The sequence below is a fragment of the Synchytrium microbalum genome (genome assembly GCF_006535985.1).
Source record: "Synchytrium microbalum strain JEL517 chromosome Unknown SmJEL517_scf0025, whole genome shotgun sequence".
NCBI classification, from domain to species: domain Eukaryota; kingdom Fungi; phylum Chytridiomycota; class Chytridiomycetes; order Synchytriales; family Synchytriaceae; genus Synchytrium; species Synchytrium microbalum.
In genome coordinates, this window is record NW_022158374.1 from 120,420 (window position 1) to 133,141 (window position 12,722).

The window sequence follows — 12,722 nt, forward strand, 5'->3', positions numbered from 1 at the left end:
AACTTTGTTTTGTGTGTGAATCGATCGTGTGTCGTGTTGCTGCAAAATGAAGGCACAAGACTGACCGCAAGTCGAATGCATCTGGATCCATTGAGAGCAGGCTTTTGTTGCGCTGGCAAATTATAGACTATCGAGACCCGCTGCTCAAAAGCCGAAAGCGCACCACCAGTAAATTACTCTCGACTTGACTCTTTTATTTGTTGTGTTTTATACAAAAGCAAACTAGCTAGAAATAAAAGTTCCACCAACAATTTCCTGTTTCTAAATAACATCATACCGGCCAAACAACTTTTATAAGAAGAACGGCGCATTGATATTCGTAGGGAACCCAGTAGATAGCTGAGGAATTTGCTGGAATTGGCCTTGCAATATACCCTATTTCAATCCAGGAGTCATTGCTTGCCAAAAAAAACATCCTAGTTGATCCTCATACCCGAACTTGTTTCAGCAACTCCAAATACGTAATCTGTGGCGTCTTGTTCAGCACTTGCAACAACGCATACGACATGGCACCCGTTGGTGATCCGCCAAGATGTGCATCGGCTGATGTTTGTTCATCCAGACAGCCTGTCAAGAAAAATGTCAGCAAAAGAGGGAACACAGCATGCCTCAGTTCTTTGAAACATGGGAGTGGAATTGTTCTTACCAGACAAACTGTATATAGTAGCACGACTACCCTTTTCTTTTTGAGTCTTTTGGATTGCAGCTTGTTTTTCTTCGGATGATGCGTCTTTGGATAGGAACATCATTACACCTACAGATAAGGTATATGGATGAAGTGGTTGTGATGAATTAGACCAGATTCATTCAGACATAGTCAGGGAGGTCTTTTTGGTCTTACCGTCCTTGGCATCTCCAAACGCTCGTGTCTTGTTGCCACGAAGGAAATCAATTCCAGCCTAAGAAGCAAGGTTGTTGGCACATCTGAATCAAACAGTATGCAAAACAAATATGGAGAAAGTTGCTCAATCGACTACACATCGTCAACTTACAGCGACAAGCTTCTTGGCACCTTCCACTCGAGTATCTCGCACTTCGACTTCGAGGTTGCCGTTGAGTGTGTAGATGTACTAGGACACAAAAAAAATATGATTCATTGGTGCGTTTGGATAGCCATGGAAAGCTCCGATGGGAAAGCGGTATGAATGTGCTTACAGGTAAATCAAGTAGAGATTCAGAGTGACAGCAGTCCAATACACTGTGCGAAAGGAAAGGTATTCGTTAAGTGATACATTGACCAAACCACTGCTGTTGTTGCAGTGGAACGCCGTTTGACCAGTCACACAAACATAACTATATTCTCACCTGACAAATTGGCACCCGGCGGGTAATGGTTGTACCATAAGAGTATTGATGTCCTAATACGAAGTTGTTGACACTTTTGCATTACGTGTATGCCAAAGAAAACATCAAGTCACATAAGCAAATAGACTGCATACGTCAATCTTACATCGTCGAGAATCATTCCTGCAGTTTCGTAATCAACAGGTACCATTGTGCTGTCCATGCCAATAGCTTCATCTCCATCCAAATCTTTTGTTTGAGAACCATGCCCAGAGTAACTATAAAACCGAAATGAACACTGAATCGCTATTGGGAAAATACCGTACGCTGAGAACTCACTGTAGGAAAAATGAGTCTCCTGGTTGAGCACCTACGTGCAAAATTTGTCTGTTTTTCAGTAACCCGTAGAACAATAAATAAAAGCAATGGACACAAAATTTACCGGATGCGAGCCACTGGAATGCCCCCAATATATTCGCACGAGTAGGCTGCTTGTGTGGATCAGTCTGATCATCAGTCAAGACCATAAACTGGTCAATCTTGTAATGCCCAAACACAAATGTCTTGACATTATTGACATCGTTGATGCATCCTTGTAGAGCGTGAGATGATCCTGTGTAATTTATACCAATGAAGAGGGCACGGCGTTTGCCACTAGATGGGAAAAGACAATTAGAAAGAACGATACGGAAGCCTTTACAATGCTAAGCTGCAATACAGTTTTTGCCTAACGCTTGTTTTGCCCTAAAAGGAATTCAGCACGTACTGAAGATCTTGAGGCTGTAAGAATTGTGCGTTATAACCAGCCTTGTGTCTAGGATCATCCTCCTTTGAAGTGTTTCCTTGACCGCCAAACGCTTTTTCAACAAGACTATCAAGCATTGGGTTTCCAGTAGTTCTGATCAATGAGAAAAGGGCGTTAATGATTGGGACAAGAATTTTGATCGCACGTTAGACCAAAAAAAAATCAGCACAGAATAAATACTCACGCGTCACCAGATTGAGCACCGGATTGCCCACCACCACCTCCCATCATTCCCGCCATTCCAGCCATTCCGGCAAGCGAGCCAAGAGCACCCATGCCTCCCATAGAAGCCATCGGGTTACCACCAGAACCTCCTTGATGTCCAGACAAGGCACCCATAAGCGCACCCATATTTCCAAGCCCACCACTAGACTGCTGCTGCTGTTGTCCTCCACCTGAAAACTCATTCATCAGCGCTCCAAGCCCACCACCACCTACAGACTGTTGTTGACCTCCTTGCCCTCCAGCGAATTGACTCATAAGAGCACCTAATCCACCACCACCTTGCTGTTGGCCTTGACCACCAGCGAATTGGCTCATGAGTGCTCCCATACCACCACCACCACCTTGTTGACCTTGACTTCCTCCTTCGAACTGTTGCATCAAGGCACCTAATCCGCCACCGGATTGTTGCTGACCTTGGCCTTGACCGCCAGCGAATTCTGAGATGAGATTGCCTAGTCCTGTAGAAAGTAAATGGTGTTTGAAATGAGTGTTTTTGGAATTTTATGTGTACGAGATGTTGAGCGTGTTGACATATATTCGCGCAACAAGGCATTAAAAGAGAGGTACGAGTTTCACTGTACAGGCTACTAGATTTGATTCTTACCTCCACCCATACCACGTTGTCCATCTCCTTGTTCGTCAGAAGCAGGCTCCTCGAGCTCTTGAACCAGTTTTGAAAAGAAGCTCATAATGACTAGTGTATAGTAGTAGTGTCTATTTGGATCTTAGCCGGTATGTATATGTAGCGTGCGTCTATCTCTCCTATTCGTGCAGATTCGAAACGGTCTATGTCAGCGGCTCGTTGTGCTTTTTGGCCTTGCGTTCGAACTTCTTTTTTAACACACATCCAGTCCGACCTCGAGATTCCCAGTGCGAATAGTTGGTAGCTCATGTATAAAACGAACTAATCTACCACGGATTTAGTCCGTATAAACCTTGCTCCACCAGAAAGATCCTGTCGATCGCGATCTCAATGTCTTTTCCCCTTGTACGCAAGAGCTAAAACCAACATCCAGCCCCAACAATGATACCTGTAAACCTGCTACTGAGAATGATGGTTTATTCGCAAATAATGAGTGTTACAACGATTACTTGGAAGCTCGTCAAAAAAGGGAGCTTGTTTCAGACCAAACAGTTTGTTGTTGGTCTAGAGAGAGACTTCTTGTGGTCCTTCAGCTGGTGCTTCAACACCAGTAACGGTGGTGGTTTCAGAAGCTACAATTTTGGCAGGTTCTCTAAGTCATGAAAGCAAGAATGGTCAAAAACATCCGTTTGCAGACACTCAACATTATTGAACATACTCTTCGGTAGCTGGGGTAGCAACTGCGACCTTTTCAGTCACTGCCGACACAGCAGCGGCAGCCCCACCACTAAAAAGATTCATCAACGTAGATGGTTAGCTTTCTAAAACACCACAGGAAACCTGATCCGACAAAACTTACTCTGCAGCTGGAGCGGCAGCAGCAGTCGTGGTAGTAGTCGAAGCAGCAACACCTCCGCCACCCAACAGTCCCTTGAGTTGATCCAAACCCCCAGCAGGCATTTGTCCAGATTTTAGAGATTCGAGTAAGGACGACATGTTGCCGAGACCACCGGCACCGCCTGCAGCACCACCAGCTCCACCAAGGAGACTATATTTGCCAAGAAAGTTGAACCAGTTGGCGGACTTTGAATGGTGGATTTGTTTGCAGGCCATGCGATCGCAGGTTGTAGACATCAACAGAGGAAAATGATTGGTTTGATACTTACGAGCCGAGTCCACCACCAGCAACCAAACCTTGTAGAGTCTATTGTGTTTTGGTTGAAAAGGGAGTTGGCTATTTCGCACGGGGTTTCAAATTGGCGCAGGACACGATAACATGCGTAAAACGTACCTGGAGACTGACGCCTGGAGGTAGTTGTCCTGATTTGAGCGATGACATGATGGTGTTGATATCTAGCCCGGCTGGTAGACCTGCAGCTGGAGCACCAGTAGCGTTTCCTCCTTCCAAGGAAGACAGCAATCCACCGAGACCACCAGCAGCAGCAGCTGGTTGAGCAGCGTCACCAGCGGGAGCAGCACCGCCAGTTACAGACGATAGCATAGAACCCAAGCCTAAACGTGTGTGTGAGAAAATGGGGTTTGGATTGATGTTGGCGACAGAGCCGCAAAAACGAGTTTGGAAGCAAAGGAAGGAGTGGATGGCTCTTTTGATACGTGAAATCTTCATTTTGAAACACTTTAAAACGCATACAAGAGCAGTACATTACCTCCAGCTCCACCCATTTTGCTTTCAGCAGCCGATTCGAGAGAATGTAAAAAGGACATTTTGTATGCGTTTGAAGATATGTGAGAAGTAGGATTAGATGTAGGATTAGATGTAGGATTTAGTTACTCCCGCTTGCTTCCTGAGATGTAGCTTGTTCTGTAATTGACGGTTGAGTGCTTGTTTTGGAAATGAAAGATTTTGCTCGATTTTTGGTCCGACCCAAGCTCCCATTGGGCCCAAAAACGCCAAGCCCATATGTTTAGACACGTGAAGAACATAGAAGGTCGCTTAGAGGTTGTGAGCGTCGCATAAAATCACGTAAATCCAATTCTAACGGTCGTGGCTGGTTTACGCTTCTCCGATTCTCGCCCAAGAAACCGTTTATGCTTACTGGACTTAACGTGTGAACTTAGTAGATGCATCTTGCTTCGTAATGATTTTGAAACGTACCTCAACTTTACGCTGCTGTTTATGGAGGAATTGTCTCAGAACGGTGCGGTTTCAAAACTTCTAAATCCTACTGTTTCTCAAGGTATGATTTTATGTGGCAAACTGTCAAAAACGAAGTGAAGGAGTAGGTCAAGGCTTCCACTGTGAGCTCGTCGTTCTCCATTCGCCCGGTTTCTGTACTTGCGTACTTTGTTTCGTTTAACGCATCTACAGGCGAAGAGAATACCGTTCGATATACGGCTACGACGCGTCGGATTGTTGTCAAAGTATCATCCACATGAGCGGCAGCAACAGGGACAAATGTCACAATTTGATGATCCGATCATTAGGCGTGGACTTCCTCTGCCGTGGCCAACATACATCGAATCTCAAATTCTGGTAGTAAGGTTGCCGAAGTCTAAAACATGGTTCTCCATACGTAAACGGACCATACCAGGCTTGAGAAACGTCTTGCTTGAAAACTTCGTGTGTATTCAACCAAATGGTTCTACACAACAACAGCGTCACAAGATCAAATACATGTAGAGCAAGCAAACTCGTAATGAAATAGCAAGTGGAACATCTCACAATTCCAACATAGGAGTATACGTTGCTCCGTGTCGTTCTTGCATTGTTAACTTCTTGACAGTTCAAAGCTTTCGAAAAAGCTCACTGTCAAGTATATGTAAATGCTTCTTGTACATTCAGGTTGAAAGCATTGGGTGATCAAGCGAATCGGCCTCTTCCTTTTCGGTGACGGGCAAAAAACTGTGGTGGCAGTAATGTGTATACTGCAGTCAGAGTATATTCCATTCGACATTTAGCACTATATGATACAAATGTATCCGAAAACAAATAACAGACATAAATTGCCAACATTCCTTGACGTTAGTAATGTAGTTGACATTCAAAGAATACACTGAGATACCGAAACAAAATCTCAGAGCCAGAACTGTTCAACAGAATTCAATCTTGCATATGAGAACATGGTGAAATAGTTACGATGGAGGAGCCATAACTACACCGAAAATCACATGCTTGTGCCAAAAAAAACAGTAGGAATCCTTAACAATGTATGCCATACCATTCCAAACTCAACCACAACGTCACTCCAACAACACACAATCCAAGAAATCCAACTCGTTCCAAATATGAGTAATATATTAAATTTGAACTCCTTCCAATGCGTTAAATCTTACATGACGTGTGTGTTTGAGTATTCAACAAAAAATCTCCAAATCTTGAACTCATTCAGCAGCAAGTACAAGCTCCAAATCAGCCATGACCTCCGGCAGCACATTCCGATGAAACAGGAATACTCTACGAGCAGGATCAATACCCATTTCCAAAAAGACTCGTCTAGAATCAGATACTTGAGCTTCTTTTTCGAATGTATAATCAAAGTATGCTTCACATTTCTAATTAAGAGCATCGGTGGGAGGGAGACATAGTTAGGCGTGAAGTCGAGGCACAAATCTGGAGTAAGTGGTTCTCTTTTGTTCCCCTGTATATTACCTTTTCAAATATCTCATCTTCCGTATGAAAGTAAAAGATTTCGTCCTTCTTTGCACTGGGAGTAGCAGCAGCACTCTTCGTACTCGACACCTTCCTCTTCTTTCCTTTGACATCTATAGGTTGTTTTTGTGATGCACCTTCGGCAGGTCCATCCAATTCAGACTCAACTTCTCGATATGTTTTCGATATGGTTATAAAGTATTCGAAATCGAATGGTTGGTCCTATAGGATCAAGAAATGCGTTTTAGTGACCAGGACAAAAAACCTCGAGCGGTGCCTGTGTATGCTTACATCTTCCACAGCCCACTGCACCTCCTCCATGAGCATCTTGAAAGCAGGTAGAGCTACTTGTGGAGGCATGTTTATAAGCCGCTCGTTTATGATTAGACCGACATGGTGCTTTGTGTCGTTCAGCACTGATGTGAATTTAGTTGATGCTGGTGTGTCTTGAGCTTTCTCCAGTATGTATTCTCTGAGCGATTTGATGCATTCCTTGTCCTGTTTAGATGAAGGTTCATATAAAACATTGATGGAAGAGCAAAAAAAAGTGAACCATGCAATACCATACACTCCTTGCATACCTGATGAAGAGTAAGATTCAACACGGTGATGATAGCATATGGATCCAGATTATCTTTAGCCTTTACAGTAGTTCCGACATTGGGTTGCGATATAATCAGCTCCGCCATGTCTCCAACGTTAACAAGATGCGAGTCATTTGCGAATGTTTGACCAAGGAGTGATTTCAAGCCATGGTAGTCAATGTCTTTTGGATTGTAAAAGTCAAAGTCTACATCGATTAGTTCCTAGTGGTTGGTGTGTGAATTAGCAATCTAACTACAGCTACTGACGTCCTTTTTTTCTCCTCAAATGATGAACTTTCTGCAAAAAAACACCAGGAAGTCGCTCTATACACACCTCGTCTTGTTCATCATCTTCATAGCCCTCCTCATCGCTGTTTACTGTCGGTGGAGCTTCCTTGGCAACAGTACCAGCTCTCTTCCTCTTCTTTTGCTCATTAACTGTCATTGCTCAATGATTTTTTCAGTGGTTTGGAAGATTGAAGTGCAGATTCTGTATCGGTCGCTGGTCGGGCGATAAGTGAAAAGTGAGTTCTTCTATGTAACCAGGCAGTAGACGCGAGACCAAGGTCCTAGATTTGCTCCCAAAGCGTACTCAGCTCGTCAATTACCGTTCTTGCTGTTCAAGTTGTCACGTCGCAGTTTGCACTGGTGCAATGCTTTAGAACGAAAATACCAAGCTCAAAATATCAAAATACACGATTTCGTGGTATTATGTTTCATTCTTAGGCAATGATTATTCCATCAAACACTCGCAACATTTTCCAAAACTCATTTCCAAGCTATTTACATCAATACCCACCGAAATGGCGGATGACGGCACAGAGATTTCAATGTCCTTTGAAGAGACGAATGCTCTCCGTATCAAACTAGGACTCAAACCACTAGAACCTGGCAAAGGATCAAACAAGGACAAAGAAGCTGCTGAAAACTACGAGAAAGCAAGAGATGCTGAACGTGAAAAGGCTACAAGTATCGCTGCAAAGGATTCTATTGAAGCGTACGTGCTGAGCATAGCATATTGCTGTTGGTTGATTACACGCAGCAAAGATGCAACATTTGACATTGTTTTGGATCACTATATACCAATACCCATTTTATCATCACAGATCAAAGAACAGACGCAAACTACGCCAAAAGCTATCTGGCCCGACTCTAGCTGATGATGCCGACTTGGATGATACTCTGGCATGGGTACAACGATCTGCCAAGAAGAGAGAGGTGGAGCTAGCAAAGAGAAAGGAAAGGGAATTGGAAGAGTTGGATCAGGATGCTATCAAGGATTACACCGCTTGTAAGTCATGTGTGGTGTATGTGCTAGGAAGTGGGAAGGGAGGAGTTTTTGCATAAGCTATTGCCTGTCAACGCATTTCCCTTTTTTTGGCTCTACTCACACTCACCTATCAACTTAGCTGACTTGTCGGGCCTAAGAGTCGGTCATGACTTGGAAGATTTCACTGACGGTGGTGAAAAGATTCTAGTTCTGAAGGATTCTACTATTGAAGAGAATGAAGAGGAAGGAGACGAACTATTATCAGTAGCAATAGCAGACTCGGAACGTACTCGCAAAAACCTAGAAAATAAACGCAAGAAGAAGGCCTACACGGGTTTCGAAGACGATGAAGAATCCCTCACACTCGGCACACGTAAAAACATCCTCTCCCAATACGACGAAGACGACGAACAAGCCACGAGATCCGGATTCTTTATTGCTGACAAGGGTGGAATAAATATAGTAGATGAAGAAACCCGTCGTAATCAAATAGCAGAACGATTAAAAGCAAACTCTATATCGCTAAGTCAGGACAAGATGAGGGAGATTAAAGATTATTATACGCCTGAAGAAGAGGCATCGTTATTAGCATTCAAGAAACCAAATGATAAGAAAAAGAAATCCAAAAAGCCTAAATCTACTCGTAAACGTGACAATGACGATGATTCGATACCATCAGCAGTAGTACAGGGTAGTAACATGACGGATGATATGGATGTAGATGAAGAAAGGCCAAAGACATTTACATATAGTAATCGAGATGCGAATATTGATGGGACGAATTTTGTGGATGATGATGATTTGCAGATGGAGCTTGCTAGAGCTAGACGGGTTAATATGAAGATGAGGCCCAAGTTGAGTGAAGAGGAGATTGCTAAAAGTGAGTGTGGTGCTAGTATTCGGGTTAATTACCAGATTCGCTTTTTTAGCTGTTAACGCAAGCCACTGACACCACTCACAACTTCATAGTGGCCAGAGAAGCAGAAGCAGAAGAAGCCCAACAAGAAATCAAGCAAGAAGGAAATGGTGGTGGCATGATATTATCCGATACTTCAGAGTTTGTACGGACGTTAAGTACAGCTCCTGCCTTCCAACCAAACATTAAACGAGAAGTTAAACGTGAAGAAGTAGAACCAACACATACTCCACAACCACCTATAAATACTCAACCATCACATAAACCATCCCAGCAATGGGCTGAAGTAGACATGGATGTAGACCAAGAAGAACCCAGTATAAACGGCTCAACAATGATGGAAGTCGAAGAAGAGCGAGAAGAAGGAGAACTAGAACCAAACATTGAAGAATTCGAAGAACCACTAGTCTCCTCCGGCCTCGCAGCAACCATAGCCCTTCTTTCTCAAAAGGGTCTCGTCCAAAAGACTGACTCTGATTCTATAGAAAAGGAACGAAAAGGGCGTGATCGCATGGTATGGATGAATGAGCAACGTAAAAAGGAGAAGTTGAAGGAAATAGAAAAGGAGAAGAAACGGATTGCTAATCGTGCTAATAATGAGGCGAATAAGAAGAAGGGTCAAAGTGGTGGGCAGACTTATTATGATGAGGATGACGAGTATAATAGGAAGGAGGCTGAGAGTCGTGCTGAAGAGAGGTCGAGGTTGAGGGAGATTGATGAGAGGTTTAAGGATTATAAGCCGGTTGTTGATCTAAAGTACCATGATGAGTTTGGTAGGACGCTGACTCCCAAAGAGGTAATGTGCAAGTTTGCTTTGCTTGCTTTCTTCCGTGATCAACTCCTGTTTTTCTCTCATCGAAAATTTATCAATCAACCAAATAACCCTTTTCCCCTGTTACAATCATATTCACTAGGCATTCAAAACCCTCTCACACCAATTCCACGGCGTAAAGCCAGGAAAAATGAAGACTGAAAAGAAACTAGCCAAAATAGCCCAAGAACTCAAAGAAAAAGCCATGCCAACATCCGACACACCACTAGGAACCGCCGCCGCCCTACTCGATCGACAACAACAAACCGGTAGTGCATACATCACGCTCCAGGTCGGTAACCGAGCCGTCATGCCATCCGACACACCGCTAGCCAAGAAGGACGTAGCTGTGAAACCACCTAAGAAGAAGGCTGCTGGTGTGTTAGCATCCAAGAAGACTGTTGGGGGAAGTGCATCTGTACATGCGTCAGGATGGGTGGATAATATGGTTCAGGATCAGAGCAATGAGGGTGAGAGGATTGGACCTGTGCTGATGGCTACTACTGTGCCGGTTATTGCTGCGACGTCGTTGTCGTCTTCGGCAAGCAATAAGGGGAGAGAGAAAGTCGCGTTTGGATTGGGGAAGCGTAAGCAGATTGCGCATGATGATGGGGTGGCAAGTGGTAGTGGGGGAGGAGATGAAGGGTCTCCGGCAAAGAAGATGAAGCAGGAGCAGTAAAAGTGGGGATATGTATTTTTGCATTTTGTGTAAATAGTGAGGAACGGAATATAGAAAGCATTGACAAGTTGTTGCAAATGCTGTTATGTTTTTTGGATATCCGGACAGCAAAATAAACCTTGCTATCACAACTGGCTCTATGAGACATACATCTATTTTTGGTTCTTTTATACTTGGGGTATCACTGTTTTATATAATCAGTCCCGAAAATCCACCCCATCCTCCCCTTTAATACTCTATATCATCATGATCTACGCCTATAATCACGTCCCTTTATCCCTCCTCTGCTCTTCCAAAAGCAAAAAACTCCTACTTACGATATCCCAATGTCCCTACATAACAACACAACACCCCCGTCCACCACCTCCATCATCACTCATATCCAATCTACTTTTCTGGTTTGCCAGTTTTGCTAACTCCATTTCGTGGTCCACCTCTTCGGCTTTCGTTGGTAGGAGCAGCACGTCGTCGTTGATGTCGTGGTCAAACATTGTGTGGAGAGATGCGGCCGTGTAGCGTGACGAGAGGGATGGATTTGGGGTTGGGAGGGAGGAGTCTAGTGGTGGGTATGCGGTGGAGCGAGCTGGTGATGGGGGTGTTGAGTGGGTTTGTTTCTGTGTGGTGAGGAGATGGCAAGGTGTTAGCACATTGAAGGATATTAAAAGTATGGTTTTTCCGCCCAAGTGTTTGAATGAAAAGAAGAATTGAAGAATGAAGTGCGAATATCGAGTACTTGTCCTTCTCTCTCTTTTTCTCTCTCTTCCAAGTTTTGAGCCTGAAAGATGCAACCAAGCCAACAAAAAAAGAGAACAACAACGATTGTGGATTGAATTTCCATTCTCCCCTCACTTTTAAAAACTCTGCACCAGACACGTTCACAAACTCACATTAGACGCCCGTATAGAATCCGGCACCTCTGGCACAGGCGGCACATCCGCGCCACTCCATCCATACGCAGCATCCCCGTCACTAATACTGTTACTACTATGATAACTACCCGATGCCTTCCTCCTCGCACTCGAGCTAACATAGCTCAGCGAATCACTCCTCTCTCTATGTATCGACCGACTCAACGGATCTGCACCTGCATAATTAGACGATATGCTGCGTGGCAACGAGTTGTTATTCCCGTTGATGAGCGTCTGCGAGAATGAGGATGAGATGGACGGTGGTGGAGCAGCTGGTACCTGTTTCGGCGAGCTGTTTGTGGAGGTGTGCTCGTATGTGATTGTCTGGGCAGGGTATATCCAGTCCGTGTTGTTGTATTCGGCATTGTATGTGTCGTATATGTCGTCAATGTCGTATGGGGTGTCGTGTGGCGGTGTGGTGCGGCCATAGTGGTGGTCGGGGTAGTCGGGTTCGTATTCGGCGGATAGCTGTTGGAGAATGTGGTGTGGGGGTGCTGGGAGTGGTGGTGCTGTTTGTGGTTGCATGTATAAACTTATGGTATCGTCGTATGGCGTTCGGTAATTGTCAGTGTCAGAGTGATAATCGTCATCGTTTACAAGTCCGTTATCGTATCTCGCGTCGGGTAATGGAATGTCGGTTGGCCATGGTCGTGCATCTGTTGCAGTATCGCCTGTATGACTATACTCAACTGTTGATTCTGCAACTGACGATGGCAGGAATGCAGATAGGGAAGGTGTTGTTGGATGATGTGGGAATGCCGGTATTCCAGATGTTTTGATGCGTAATGGCGTCGGTGTAATCGTGGTTGATGTCGGTGTTGGAATGGTGAATGAATCCATTTCTTTATAGCACGTGTCCAAGAAGAGAGAGACCTACTACTACATACAGGATGTAGACGATGATGCCTAGGAGAGTCACTTTGAGAGTTGGCCGGGTTGCGCAATCTATTAACTGCTTTTTTTTACGAGCAAGTTAGTAACACGAAGCTCTTCCGCGGCTATAAAACACTTACGGGCAATGATTAAGCTTGACTTCCTACGTGTACA

General features: G+C 44.3%; 3 protein-coding genes across 3 annotated transcripts; 1 reads left to right on the forward strand and 2 right to left on the reverse strand.

Annotated features, from left to right (window-relative positions):
* Positions 1-291: 291 nt before the first annotated feature.
* SmJEL517_g04068 (uncharacterized protein) lies at positions 292-3,003 on the reverse strand (the record flags this gene model as incomplete). The annotated part of the gene is made up of 13 exons (XM_031169996.1): positions 292-375; positions 434-567; positions 647-754; positions 842-899; positions 993-1,070; positions 1,156-1,198; positions 1,306-1,358; positions 1,451-1,562; positions 1,624-1,654; positions 1,727-1,938; positions 2,051-2,182; positions 2,274-2,772; positions 2,919-3,003. The coding sequence occupies 13 exons, from the start codon at positions 3,001-3,003 to the stop codon at positions 292-294; spliced, it is 1,629 nt and encodes a 542-aa protein (XP_031024031.1).
* A 3,236-nt stretch (positions 3,004-6,239) lies between these two features.
* Positions 6,240-7,536, reverse strand: SmJEL517_g04069 (uncharacterized protein; the record flags this gene model as incomplete). Its single annotated transcript, XM_031169997.1, has 5 exons — positions 6,240-6,410; positions 6,508-6,729; positions 6,799-7,005; positions 7,089-7,313; positions 7,426-7,536. The coding sequence occupies 5 exons, from the start codon at positions 7,534-7,536 to the stop codon at positions 6,240-6,242; spliced, it is 936 nt and encodes a 311-aa protein (XP_031024030.1).
* A 358-nt stretch (positions 7,537-7,894) lies between these two features.
* Positions 7,895-10,767, forward strand: SmJEL517_g04070 (uncharacterized protein; the record flags this gene model as incomplete). Its single annotated transcript, XM_031169998.1, has 5 exons — positions 7,895-8,088; positions 8,198-8,382; positions 8,501-9,241; positions 9,331-10,073; positions 10,192-10,767. The coding sequence occupies 5 exons, from the start codon at positions 7,895-7,897 to the stop codon at positions 10,765-10,767; spliced, it is 2,439 nt and encodes an 812-aa protein (XP_031024008.1).
* Between the last annotated feature and the right edge of the window lie 1,955 nt (positions 10,768-12,722).